Raw genomic sequence first — 14,269 nt, forward strand, 5'->3', positions numbered from 1 at the left:
TTTTTTCCGCCACCACAAAGGTATTACCATGTTTCCTTGTGGGCAGAAAGGGCAAGTCAAGGCCTCTTTTTCTTAGGCAGGTGTAAAGAAATTAAGCGTTTCGTCCTTTTCCCGTAAATTAAAAAAAAGGCCGAACAATCGAAACTGGGGACACTTGGAAAACGCTGAGGCCAAACTTTCAATATTGATTTATTGGGGCCAGGCGAATGGATGGTTGGGAACGTTCTGGGGCCTTCTGACTTTCTTGGTCCTATTATTCCGGGCTTGATTCCTTATTTCTTTCTGCCATTCCACTGAAACCGAGAGCCCAGAGCCTTAGGAAGTCGCCAGGGAGGCGATTTCATTACTTTTATGCTGAAAAAATGTTTTCGTCTGAAGAGACAATCATTAGATCTTAGAGTGCCTTTGAAATATTTTTCTTTCGCTGGATTTTTAATGGCTTTTACTGCTTCTTTCATACATTACAGAACCAAAACAAGCCACTGAACCTGATCCACGCCTTGCCCCTGGGTGGTGGTATTCAACTTGTCTCTGTGTTTTGGAGGGAAAAAATAAGACATCATTCATAAGACATGCTTGATTCGTGTTTTCATTAATCTTTTCGTGGAACATTAAGGAAAAAACTCCCTTGTGACATTTTTAGGGGACTTACTATTGCTTGGAGATGTAGGCATTATTGATGTTTATTTCCTCGTTCATATTGTGTTTAGTGAATTTAGTGAATATTCGTTTCTGAATGAGATTCTGGAGTTAATTGGCTAGAGGGTTTTTTTCTTAAGCAAAACCCCCCACATTTGATCCTTGTTGAAAGGACAAGCCGGGACTGGTTCCACTCACCCTTTTCTCTCCTGCCTGTTTTTCCTAATGAGGGTGGTACTTAAGATAGTTGATACGGTGTTTTATAGGTGATGATTTAGAGGAGGGAATGTGTATTTGAAGGATTTAAGTCAAGATCTGGGTTGTACTTAGATTTCCTTATTTCTTGAACAGCCTGAAGCTGGAATGTGAGAAACTCGCCAGTGAGAAGACAGAGATGCAGCGGCATTATGTGATGGTAAGAAAACTGTGTCGCAGATTCAGAGTACCTATTAGTTTGGGGTACCAAAAGCTAGAAATACGTTCAGATTGCTGGAGGCTGCAGGATTAGAGGATAGTCGCTGTGCCAGTGCAGTTGAAGTTGTGGGAATGCGACCATTAGCAACCTGTAATTCGAGGATGTTATAACTTGCCTCTGACAACCAGCTTTGATTTGAATTTTCAAAAAGTTTAGTTGCACAGGGTATAATTTTCTGTGCTTTGCTTTTACAGATTGAAAAAAAACAAAAACCTCATTTACATTTCGTTGGGATTCATAGGCAAAATGTTTTTGTGTTAGTGGTTTTCTTTGTTGTTTTATTGCTCTTGCTTCAAACAGCTTTTAACCAGAGAATTTTTCAGTAAACTGTTAAAGTTTTAAATGTGTTTTATTTCTTTTAAACAATGGTGAATAAGAAAAGACACTAGACATCTTTTCAGATTTTTCTTCCCTGTTCTTCCTTTACATTGTATATTCCTAATGTTTGTGTATTTGCGTGTTTTGTGTGTTTTCAGTTTCCATACTGTTGCACTGTGGATTGTTGTAGTCTCCTGTATAACCGATTCGTTCTCCCAGAATTTCTTTAATGCCAGTTATACTACATGTTTAAAACAATCAGATCAGCTTTTTCAGAAGTATTACCAAGTATATTTTTACTCTTGTTCATAAAGGCTCTAGAGTAACTCATTCATTTCCTATCAAGCCTTTTTCCTTTGTATGAATGTATGAACATGAGTAGTGTCCTTAAAATGAGAAACTCTGAAATAGCATCACCGTTTCAAATAGTTCATGTCAAAGCCTCAGCATTTGTATGAGGCGTGTTGTTTTTGTTATGAACTTGCCTGCTGTGCCTAGGAATTAGAGTCCATAGAGTACCACATTTTCATCAGACCTTTGTGAGTCATCCGCTTGTGATGTATAAAGATCCTTGGAGGTGTTAAGAATGCTATGTTTGAGCTTGATTTTCTTACTTTTGTGAGTTGTTTTCTTAGACTCTGTGTCTTAAGGTGGCTTTTAGTTTATTAAGCTGAAGATACTCATAGAGTGTTCTTCCTGATGTACCATCATTGGAAGGATGGATATTTTGGTTTAGGTGAGGCTTTTATGTTTGCTTGGGGACATTTTGAACAAACTAGGAAGCTTGTTTGATGAAAGGCTCAAAATTAATTGCTTTTCCTTCTTTGACAGTATTATGAGATGTCCTATGGGTTGAATATAGAAATGCACAAGCAGGTAAGCTATTATTTCTTTATAAGTGTTTTAAATGACAGTAACTGTGCACTTTAGAAAGGAAGTTGTATGTTTTGCAGTTTGATTCTGCACGTTTTTGTGGCCACCTGTATTTTAAAAGTCCATGTACTGGAGAGAATGCTCTTTATTCAGGTGTGGTTCCTCATCTGTTTAGCATATTACCTTCATTTTAATCATTTAACAATGTAATTTAAAGTGTTTGAATGCATATTAAACTTTGTACACTTTCCAAAGCAGGGTGCTAAAATTTTAAAATGTTTTTCTTTTGAAAGAATTAATTTATTTTGAACATTGCAGACTTGCCTAATGAAAGCTTTTCTTGGAAAATATTAAAATGTAAAATTGTAAATTGTCTGGAGCTTTCCTTGGGTTGGTATGAAAGAATGGATAGAGGGTGAGCTGAGAGGATCAAAATGAAATCTGTGGCACTACAAAAGAAACTGATGTAAATTCCTTGTACTGGCCCCCAGAGGCAACTTAGTTGGTCTTACCAGGAACTGTAACTGTTCCTTCCAAAATTTGCACAGACTACATGAGCCTGATAGGAGGATGTAATAAGGTTCAACACTGGGTCTTGAAATCTAACAGTTCAGCCAAAAAAACAGAAAGAGGAAAGAAAAAAAATGATTAGTCCGAAAGTGTTGAGAGGTATGACTGAACCACACTTTTTTTGCAAGAGACTGAATAAAATGGCTTGGTTTAAGTTTCCTAGAAAGAAAAATAGCATGTATGTATAAATACTGTTTGGCAGTAATAATAATAAGAGACATTTGTTTTAAGTGATAAAGTGCTTCAGATCTGTCTCATCAGCCATTTGGGAATAGGTGTGTATGTGTTTACCTGCTGGAAAAAGATGAGGGAAAACTTAATGCTTTTCCTCTCTTATATTCATGGATTTCATTACCTTCTAAAATTAAAAAATGTAAAATGATCACATACTGTTAAACTCTTCTATGTATGGATTCTTTTTTCAATATGGTTAATTACTACATACTCAAAACATACTCACATCTTTAAAAGATGACTGTTAGACAATAAAATTTGTCTAACAATTTGTCTAACAATTTGAAAACAAAGTTGGGGGAAAAAAGCGTCGTCACATTGGTTATTTCAGGTACTTTTTTTTTTTTAACTTCATGTGCTATTGGTTATGTCAGTATTAGCATTATAGTATAGTTTGTCTCATGTTAAAATTTTTTATTATTTTGGCATCCTTGCCATGTCTGTTCAGATAAGTCATGTAAATATCTCCTGCTTAAACAAAATCCATCAAACTTATGCTTGGGTTAGCTTGAAGCCCCTTAGCTCTACCTTACATAAATAATTCACATGAAAGATACTGTTTGTTAATTGTGCTCAATACATGATGTCACTTTAGATCTGGATCTTGTACATGTCCATCCCCCACCTCGCCCCCCCTTTTTTTTTTTTGGTCCTCATCCACCACCCAGTACTAATTACTGTCTTTTTAAAGACTGGACCAGGTGATTAATATCCTTTTATTTCTCCTCCTGTATCTTATTACCACTTAGTTTCCAGATCTCTTTATACTATTTACAATTCTGAGAGGCACAGAGCTTGTATTTGGGTGTATGTATTTCTTTTAGGGGGCAGGAGGTGCTCTATAAGATCCCTTAATTTTACACATTTTATACTTTTGTAATTCTGTCATCTTCTTGTCCAGCTGGCCTCAAATGCCACCCATTTAAAACTGAGAATGGAGTACATTTTCCCTTTTTTTCTCTTGCTTTTAAATTCAATCATATCAAGAATCCTGAGGGCAGTTTATCACATTATGAAATACAGACAGCCCTGCAAACCACCTACTTATTATATTTTCTTTCTTTCCCCCCTTAAGCACAGAGGCATATCTGTCTTTATTTGTTTTCCTAGGCAGACAGCCTTGGTTCCTCTTGGCCTCTCTTCCAGATGCACTCACTGGATACCCTCGTAATGGAAAGCAGCAATAAGGCAGGGAAGTTGCCCTGCGGCATAATTGGGCCTAGTTCTCAAGATCGGGTTAGGCTTATTCACTTATTAGATTTGTGTCTCTGAAGGGTTCAAGAGTAGGAGTCCCTGGAGTCCTTGGAAGTACCCTAGTAATTGGTGGCCCTGATATTTGAAACCTTTGTGTGTTTTTTGGTTAATGCTCCTGTTCTTGCCTGCTGCCAGCCACAGAGTATTTATTTTTAGAGAAATTTTTCACTGGAACAGAAAATGATGTCTGTGATGGAGTCATGACTCTGTGACTTAGCAAATTGATAAAAGGATAAAAGCGCAGAGCAGTGACAGGCAGGGTGGGGGGTCCAGTATTTATGGTCCCTCCCCTTTCTGTATGATGTTCGACGTCAGTCACCCTGTGCTGATTCTGATAGAGGACTGTAAAGTGAAACCTATGGGGAATTTGTCATTCTGAAATGAAAGCTAATGTAATTAGTACCAATTAAAGTACATTTAGTAAATTGGATTTAATCTTAATTAAGCCTGCATAATGTTGCCAATTTTTAACAATTATGTTTGAGAACATAATTAATTTAAATTTTGGTAACTGAGTAAATAGCATTAGTCTGGTAGAATTAGTTGTTTTTTTTTTTTTTTAAAGGAGAACTCAGTGACATGACATGGAATTAGAGCATAAAATATGAATCTAATTTCTGGTAATCTTTAGTAGGATCAATAGAGCTGAAGTTGGGAGAAAACCCAAAAAAGTTAGCGTGGAGTGTTCTAGGCTGTAAAGTGAATTAATGTTATGCCACTGTCTTTAAGTTCTAGCATGAAAATAAAGATGATAAGTGGGACATGGTTGGAAATGGCACATGTTTTATTGTGATTTCTTCATATGGGATTTTTAAGAATGAAAGAACATTGGCCTTCATTCCCTAAGGATTTCCCTCAGTTGGGTCTTTTTGTTTTTTGTTTTGAATGGGACAGGTACTGGCCAGTGGTTTAGTTGTTACTTTTTTTGTCCACCCCCCCACCCCTCCCCGCCCATGCTGATTGTTCCTTATACATACAGAGTGGCTTCTAAATGGGTCAGTGACTGTGGGCAGAACGGGGTGGTGTGTTCAGTTGATAACATTGCTAAATGCTGCATGTTGCCATCCTTCACCTGTAATGCTGTGATTAAAGAAGAGGCCCTGATTTAATCTGACAGCAGGCAGTTACCACTTTAAAAAGTGAATATTGGATGTAGATTAGGAACAATGGATATGTAAATTCGACCTGTAGGAACTGTAAATGGAGATGAACATACTACATTTCGAGAACATCTATGATTTTCTCATAGTTAATAGTCTGCAACCTGCCAATCTACTTGCATTTAAAAAATTAGCTTAGTATTTGAATTTTAGAAATTGGAAAATATTAGAAGTCTGCAACACTTAGAACTTACATTCTAATGTACTGCATATGTATGTACATGTCTCTGTCTTTATATATGAATATATACATGTTTTGGAGAAGGAAATGGTGACTCACTCCAGTATTCTTGCGTGGAAAATTCCATGGACAGAGAAGCCTGGTGGCCTATGTCCATGAGGGTCACAGAGTCAGCCACAACTGAGCAACTGAGCACCCATACGTGTTTAGTTTGCACATATATGTGTATATATAGTTATTATTTTTTTCCAATCAGAGCAAGCAAACTCCTGTTTCACTATAAGCCATGTAAATTTTATTACAAGACTTGGGCCACAACCATTTGAGTGCTGCTAAAATATTAATTGAATAGAAATGAAAGGGCCTTGCCAACTGATAGGATATCATAATCATAGCCTCTCTGGTCGATGGTAAATGATGATAAATGACATTAGGAACCTTTTAGCAAATTGTAATAACTACAAGGAGGGAAGCAGTATGGATTTGCATTATATCTGATACCCTCTAGTACCAAGTGGATTGCCAATACTGCTTGTTTAGCATTTTCTAAGGGCAATAGGATATTGATTTCTGACTTACAAGGAACAGCTCTATTTTCACCATTGAAAAGTATTGCAGGTTGTTAAGAAGAAATTGACTTGAAGAGGCCGACTGCTGCCCATCATGGAGCAAATAAAGCAAAACTGCCGAAGCATGGTGGAGCAGGGAGACGGGCCCTCAGCAATTTGTTGCTATTAATTTACCATGCTCGACAGCAAATCAATCGGCATCTACTTCATCTGCTGGAGAAAATGCTGTCCAGGGCAGATAAAAGGCTCGGCATGGTACAGAGAATAGACTGGATTGGCCAAAAGGAGGCTGCAGTTAATGTGTAAATAAGTGAAATCAAGGCCACAGTTGCAGAGGAAGCTGTTGTTAATTAGGTTGGTGCTTTTTCGTGAACTATTTTAGAAAGCACCCGAGGATTTGGAGGGTAAAAAGAGATTTATTGAGGTTGAAGTAATACACGACTGGCCTGGCATTCCAGCCTTGAGTGTACTTGATTCTAGGGCGCAGTAAATTTATCTGGGGACAGTGCTTGCAGTGGAAGCAAGCACTTTGTTTAAAGTTCTGTTTAGACCAGGTTTCCCATAAGGAAACTTTATTTGTGAAGCTTTACTAATTACTTGTACTTGTCTTGTCTTAGACTGTATATGCTTGGATTGGAGGAGTAGATGCAGGAGTAGGTGTTTGAGCATGTGGGAAAAAATATGGCTGTTGTCTTCTTATGTAGTGACAGGTTTTCAGGAATGAATGTGATTGAACTCTTGTGTAATAATGAAAGGGAATTATCGAAGGTGGGATGTTTTAGCGCAAAGTAACTTAATAAACCAGTGAAAATTTTGCTGCCAGAACTTTCTTTTGCTGTATAAACCTTAGGAAATAATAATCTAGAGGGGCTAAACAGTGCCGGACACTGCCGGACCAGAAATTCTCAAAGAGAGATTACAAGTGAAATTTCAGTAATTGTGCGAAAAGCTCAAGATATAATTAGGAGAGCATGGAGGGGAGGGGACTTGTGTTTTTGTTTTTCATTAAAGGTTTAAAGCCATCTCTTCTATTTTATGATTACTTAATCCTTCAGTAGTATTCTATAATTAACATGAACTAAAGGGAAGTCATTGGTGATAATTTTTCCCCTGCCTCTCTGATTGGACATTTTGGGATGAGGGCTGCTGCTAAGTCGCTTCAGTGGTGTCCAACTCTGTGCGACCCCATAGACGGCAGCCCACCAGGCTCCTCCGTCCCCGGGATTCTCCAGGCAAGAACTCTGGAGTGGGTTGCCATGGGATGAGGGCTAGCTTCAGTTTTATTTTGTAAGTGTAGATATATGTAGATTTTAAGTAAATTTTTCCCCCAAATTTAGAGGATCTAGTATTTGGACAGTTGAAACCAAGTGTCAGTGCCTTGGGCAGGGCACAGGAGCTGTTATTTTACATGTCACTGGACCTTCAAGAGAAGAAGGTCTGGAGGAGGAAATTTAACCAGTCAAGGTATGTGCATAATTAGCATTTTCTGGATTGTGTGGATTTCCCCCTTTTCTCTTCTTGCATGTTGGGTTCTTAATTTTCTTTCTGAGGTTTTATAGAATATCTGAAGATTTTTCACCTGAAGCAGTGATTGTTGAATGGAATTGGAATTTCCTTTCAGGAGACCTGAATGTTCATTACGTATCTGGCTTGTGCTTATAGCTGATCTGGGCACATGGCCAGAATTCTTTAATTCTCACAAAGATCCTAAGAAAGGGATTATGACCCATCAAGGAATGATTAAACAGAATCAGATCTGCACAAGGTGATAGTTATTAGGTAGTGGATTCTGGATTTGAGATGAATTTACCTGGAAGGGTGTTTGTTGGGGGATGGGTCTGCCTTTGTTTGGAGATCAGGCCCCAGCACATTTCTGGAATGGAGAACTCCTGGAAGGCTGGGCTAGTCCTTGGGTTTGCCCTTGAGCCACTGCACTTTGGGCTTATACCAGACTCCTGGAGTGTGGGGGCATTCTCTGCATCTCTGCCTGGAGTCGAGGCCAGAGGCTTGGCCTGAGCTCTTTCTCCATCTAGACTGCTTTCAGTGGGTGAGAGGGCTAGGGTCGCTTTCGCCTGGAGTCTCCCACGCATGGGGGCGAAGAGAGCTGCTTATTTATCAAGATGAATTTGCTTCCTCCCTGGGTAACCTATTTCTCATTTGTTTACCAACTTGCTTTTCCATTTAACTTTTATCTTTTCCTTGTGGCCTCTAAAACTATGCCTGAAGACAACGGGCTGTTTGTTAATCACCATCTTGTGGGTTTTTGAAGGGGGAAGCTGGGAGGGGAAAATGTGATGTTTTGTGGCCTCTTTGTAGTTCAAAAAGAGGTTCTTAGATGCAGGAAATCGCTCACAACTCAAAATTTTAAATGAAGGCAAATGTTTTGCTTATACTGTTAAAAGACTTTCTTTGCAGCATTCAAATGAAGGGATATTTCCTTTCTCAATGTCCCTTAGTCCCTACTGGATAGTGCTTGTTTTTGTTGCATTTGTTTTATTTGCTGGACAAAATTCCTTGTATTCTAAATGATACTATTTTGAGCTGGGTTGGATTAGTGGACTGAGGGATAAGATGCATCTTTTTAGGTGCTGTTCCAGCGTCAGTGAGGCCGGGATAGTGCAGGTGCTGGCCATTGGTTCTTGCTTTCTTCATTTTGTCTTTCCTAGAATTGTACTTTTTTTTTTTTTTAACTTTTTGTTTTGCACCATAGACTAGGTAAAGGCAATTGTGAATTAAATGTTTCAAATGTGTGGTTAGAAGCAATTTGTGTTTGTTTTTAGTGAGAATGTTTTTATTTGACTTGACTGGATAGACTGGTTTATGGCTTCAGGACAATAGTAATCACTTGATGGCTCCAGAGCCAGTGAAAGGGATGTGAAATTTAGATGTTTTCCCTTTTTCCCTCCCCACACCTCCTCTTAAAAACCTCTAGTACTTTAGCCGTGGTGGCAGATCCAGTGGTCTCGTGGCTCATTTACCATCAGTTCTGTGGGCTGGGCTGTTGGAGAGAAGTGGGAGGCAGCGCGTGTAGGTGCGAACGACGAATATTTACACTGATGATGACAGTTCGCGAGACTGAGAACTTGACTTGTTCAGAGTAAGTTCACTGAGAAGAGAGTTCATGACTGTTTACTCCTAAGAGGGAAGGGCCTGAGGAGTTTTAGTCAGAAGCAAAAATTAGAGTCATTTTGATGTGGCCTTAGTAACAGCTGTCAGTGGTAGTTGCTTTCTGTCTGTAAAGAGGGATTTGGCTGGCAATCATCAATGCAAATCTATATGCCCTCTCTGTTTTCACTGGACTTGACCTAGTGTTTATGCCAGGCTTGACAGTTTCTCTACCACCGAGCCCAGCTTTCCTCAGAGTTGCTGTGTGTAACCGTACTCCATCCAGGGGGACAAAGGGAAGTGTGGGTTTTCTTAGCTGGATTGTCAAAAAAGCAAAAGAAAAACATTCCCAGATGCCGCTCAGGTCCTCTGCCATCTGGTGTGTGGGTCACTTTGTCATCATTTTTGAAGATTTTGCCCACAAATACTTCACAAGTTGTGTTGTGGAGGGAGCTTCTGTGATAGATGGAGAGAAATGCTGGCAGCCCTGGGCTCCACCTACAACCTCTCCGGCCTGCTGTATCTCGGCCCCGTACTCACCCCGCAGCTTAGGCAGGAGAGGTGGAGCCAAGGAAGGTGGATATTGACTTTCTGATTTCCTAGCAAGCTTCACTTAATTGTTATTCTAATTGGGATTGTGTTCTTATTTTTGAAATACATATTCTGCTTCTGAAAGTCTGGGTTATTTTGGATAAAGAATCTGAAAATGCAAGGAAATATAACTGAAAGAAGAATAATTGTAGAAATTACGAGCACTAGTTCCCTGTAACACCTTTCTTTACAGAGAGCTTAAGGCGTTTTATATGTTCTCCTTAATCTTCCTGATGTTCCTGTAAAGCAAGTAGCAAGCTTGGATCCCTGTATTTAGTTTTCAGTGGAGTCCCCGACAGTTTGCCAAGCAGTGTCATTCCACTGGCCTCCTTGAACAGATGACACCGGGGCTTAAAGGCTTAAGGGACTAGCCTGGTGTCACAGTACAGGAGGATCAGCACGCGGGCTGGTAGTCCAGGGTTCATGCGGGTCAGCGGGCGTCCAAGGTGCTGCTGGCCGAAAGGGAAACAGTAGGTTTCTTGACTTTCCTCTCAGGGCTCCCTGCACTGACCGCACTGTTCCAAACACCAAACAGTGCACTTGTTTCTGGGGTGTTCTTGGCTGTATGCAGCATGAGAAGATGGGGATGCTCCTGGCCCTCCACAAAGTGTTAGAGTGTTGCCAGAGACCTGATCCCTGTGTGTGTGTGAGCACAGAGCCTCCCTCTCCTCTCTGCTGTTTCCAGAGTCCCGGCCCTGCCAAAATGGAGGCTTGGGATCGGAAGTTAAAATACGAAGCCTAGAGCTCCACTGTGAGCACAGCGCTTAGTGAAACTGCCTGTGTTCGCATTCCTTAAGTATACTGTGCAAACACTAGGTATAAACTTGTTTCTCGCCAGCCTCCTTGCTCCCACTTGAAATTAAGGCTCTGTGAGAACAGGGGTGTTGATGGCCTCTGCTATGTCCCTGGTGCTGAGAACTGTGCCTGCCACACAGTAGGTGTGCGTGAAATATTTGGTAAATGAGGGAGTCCCTGCATTCAGATCAAGGGGGCCAAGAATGTGTACGGTATTTTTAAGGGTGTATGGAGGTTGTAGGATAACAAACGTTGAGCTTCCAAGCCTAGTAAGGCCTGTGGTGCCTACGGACTAAATTTGTGGAAAAATGACAGGAAAGATGAAGTAAAAAGCACCTGAGTTTGGTTTGCTTTTTAGGAGCAAGTTAGGCTAGTTAAAGTAGAATACATGTATTTTAGCATGTGGGATTTGCCTTCTTAAAGATGGAAACATGAATCTTCCCTAACTGAATTTAAAATTCAGTTTGAACATCCCTCTCTCACTTGTCAGAGTGTATCTGAAGAATTCTTTTACTGTTAATAGGTCTGTGTACTTGTGGTTTGAGTGAGTTTGGGGAGATATTGATCTTAGCCATAGTATGGTATGCTTTGCTAACTTCAAATCAGTAAAAATGCAAGCTTCTGCTTCTTTTCAGGGGACAAGGAAATGAAGATATCTTAGTTTTTTATTGGTGGAAAGGGTACCGTGTCATTGAAAGTATAAGAATCCTAATCATAACAATAAGTGATTTTAGAGAGCTTGTTTAGAGGTAATATTTTACTTATTCTCACAATAATCTTATGAGGTTACTGCTCTATATTATCATTGTTATTTCCATGTTGTTAATAAGGAGGCTGAGGCGCATAGAAGTTAAATAACTTCTTGAAATCAGCCTGCCAGTAAGACAGATCCTCGATTTGACTCAATTTCAGATCACTGGTGTGGTAGGTATTTCTGTCGAATCTCCAAACATTTCAGATGCTGTTTGGAATACTCTCCTATGTCCACCAAAGTACTTTCCTGAATCAGGGCTTTCAGATTCCAGTTCTGACCTTGCCAGTACCCAGCTGTGTGATGTTGCTGAGTACCTTAACTTCTCAGCACTTTGCTTTTCTTAGCTTCAAATAAGAGTGTAAGTAAACACTGAGATCTCTTAGTTCTTTTGTCTAAAATGACTCTTCTGGTTATTTTCTATGACCCAATGGACAGAAATGGAGACTTCTTTTCAGTCTCAGAAAGTCCCTTTTAACACCTATTTTCAGAGGTTTTTGTTTTTTTAAACTCCAAAATTAACCTATTGTATTTTATATTTTATAGGATACTTTCTCATCCATGATTTTATTTAGATTCCAATACTGTTGCTAAAGCATTTCCCCATCTTTTGGATGAATAAAATAAGACACCAGTTTTAAATGACAAACTCCCTCATTTAATTTGCGGATGGTTCATAATTCACTGGCTCCCTGAAGGCCATCATTCAGGCCAGAGTAATGTTGATGCACAACTAGAATAGTTATTGTAAACCATGTAATATTAATGTCATATGGTTTCTTCTGGTTTGTTTTTTTTTTTTTTTTGGCCATGATACACATATTAATAGTTCCCTGACTGGGGATCAAACCTGGGCCCTGGCAGTGAAAGGCCAAGTCCTCAGCGCTGGACCACTTGGGAATTCCCTAAAATTAAATATATTTTATATGTATATAATTCTAGTGCTGCTGTAAAGTGATTTGTTTTTATACTTTTCCTTTGACGTATATAGTGTTGGAAAAGCATTGGAAAATTTAATCATACAGCTTCTGAAATCATGTGAATTGAAATGTGGTCCAATAATTTTCTCCTAAAGTGCTAGAGGAGAATATGTAGTAGTTTATTACCTGTTGTGTAATTAGCTCTGGTGGCTCAGCAGTAAAGAATCCACCTGCCATTGCAGGAGATGTGCGTTTGATCCCTGGGTTGGGAAGATTCCCTGGAGAAGGAAATGGCAATTCCTTCCAGTATTCTTCTCTGGGAAATTCCGTGGACAGAGGAGCCTGGCCAGCTACAAATCCTTGGGGTCACAAGAGTCAGACACAATTTAGTGACTAAACAACAACAGCAATTAGCTCCTGGGATTAGTTACGCTTCCAGAATCCAGTGTAGATGTCAGTTTCTTTAGCTAAGGTTTACCTTGATGGTACTCAGGGTAAAGCAGGCCTGTAAACTGGCTTACAGTGAATTTGAGAGCTTAAGTCACTGGGTTTCTTGCATTGTCTTTTACTTAGAGTTAAGTTTGGACTTTTCAACTTGGCTTATAAGTTAACTGTAGGTAAAAAAAAAAAAAAAAAAGGGGTGCGAGGGGGAAATGTATAATCTTGGCCTTTGGTGAATGAAGGACATAGTAGAGATCAGGTTCCATCACTAAGGTGTGCGCTCCAAAAGAGAAGGTGGTTTGTTCCTGCTGTGTCTGACACCTGAAAACAGTTTTTGGAACTTAACAGAGGAAAGGCTGAAACAATTGAAGGGATGGTTTAATTCTTCATTTGTACTGCATTTCCTATAGTGGAATGTCAACCACTAGTACATGAGCTTTATTTCTGAGCTCTTAGGCAGGACTCTGCCACAGGCCCTTGAGCTGGTGAGGGGAATTTTTTAAATTGCGGATTGGATTCATATGGTTTTAAAATGACCAGCGTTAGCAAAAGGTCTATTCATAATTTCATTGCTTGACATGTAGTGGCATGCTGTTCAGTTAAGGTTTTGAATCAATTCTATGTGTGATGAAAAATTTTTTTTAAGAATTTTTGTTTGAACAGTTTTAGGCTATTGTAGACAGAAAAAAAAAAACCAGAAACCAAAAAAATCCTACTATTGCCAATATTTTACCACCTGGAACCATGTGCTTTGTTGCTAATTCCATAGGTATGGCCACATATTATGTGTCTTTCTCTAGGTTAAGAGAGTATCAGTGACTCTGTGTAGGTACAGATTGTCCGTATGTATTGTTGTTCCTTAGTTGCTGAGTCATGTCCGATTCTTTTGCAACCCCATGGACTATAGCCTGCCAGGCTCTGCTGTCCATGAGATTTCCCAGGCAAAAATACTGAAGTGGGTTGCCATTTCCTTTTCCAGGGGATCTTCCCGACCCAGGGATCCCAGGATCGAACCTGAGTCTCCTGCACTGGCAGGCGGATTCTTTACCAGTGAGCCACCAGGGAAGTTTGTCCATATGTGTACCTTTGACAAATATTAATGATAATACCAGGTAACAGTTGAGCACCTACTGCAAACCAACAGGTGCGCTAGATGTTTCAGATGTATTGATTTAAGTGAAGTGAAAGTCACTCAGTTGTGTCTGACTCTTTGCGACCCCATGGACTGTACAGTCCATGGAATTCTCCAGGCCAGAATACTGGAGTGGGTACCCTTTCCCTTCTCCAGGGGATCGTCCCAACCCAGGGATTGAACCCAGGTCTCCTGCATTGCAGGTGGATTCTTTACCAACTGAGAGCCACAAGGGAAGCTCGTTGATTTGTTTAAATTATA

At 39.8% G+C, this 14,269-nt stretch overlaps 1 protein-coding gene across 4 annotated transcripts in view; it reads left to right on the forward strand.

The window, feature by feature from the left end:
* The window catches only part of TLE4 (transducin-like enhancer of split 4), a 154,100-nt gene that overhangs the window by 441 nt on the left and 139,390 nt on the right, over positions 1-14,269 (forward strand). For all 4 annotated transcript variants that reach the window (XM_010851142.1, XM_010851144.1, XM_010851143.1 and 1 more), the window contains exons 2-3: positions 991-1,054; positions 2,264-2,308. In XM_010851142.1, coding sequence (XP_010849444.1) covers positions 1,034-1,054; positions 2,264-2,308 — 66 coding nt within the window. In that variant the 5' untranslated portion in view covers positions 991-1,033. The remainder of the gene's footprint in view (positions 1-990; positions 1,055-2,263; positions 2,309-14,269) is intronic.

The sequence above is a fragment of the Bison bison genome, unplaced genomic scaffold (assembly GCF_000754665.1).
Source record: "Bison bison bison isolate TAMUID 2011002044 unplaced genomic scaffold, Bison_UMD1.0 scf7180017864298, whole genome shotgun sequence".
NCBI classification, from domain to species: Eukaryota; Metazoa; Chordata; class Mammalia; order Artiodactyla; family Bovidae; genus Bison; species Bison bison.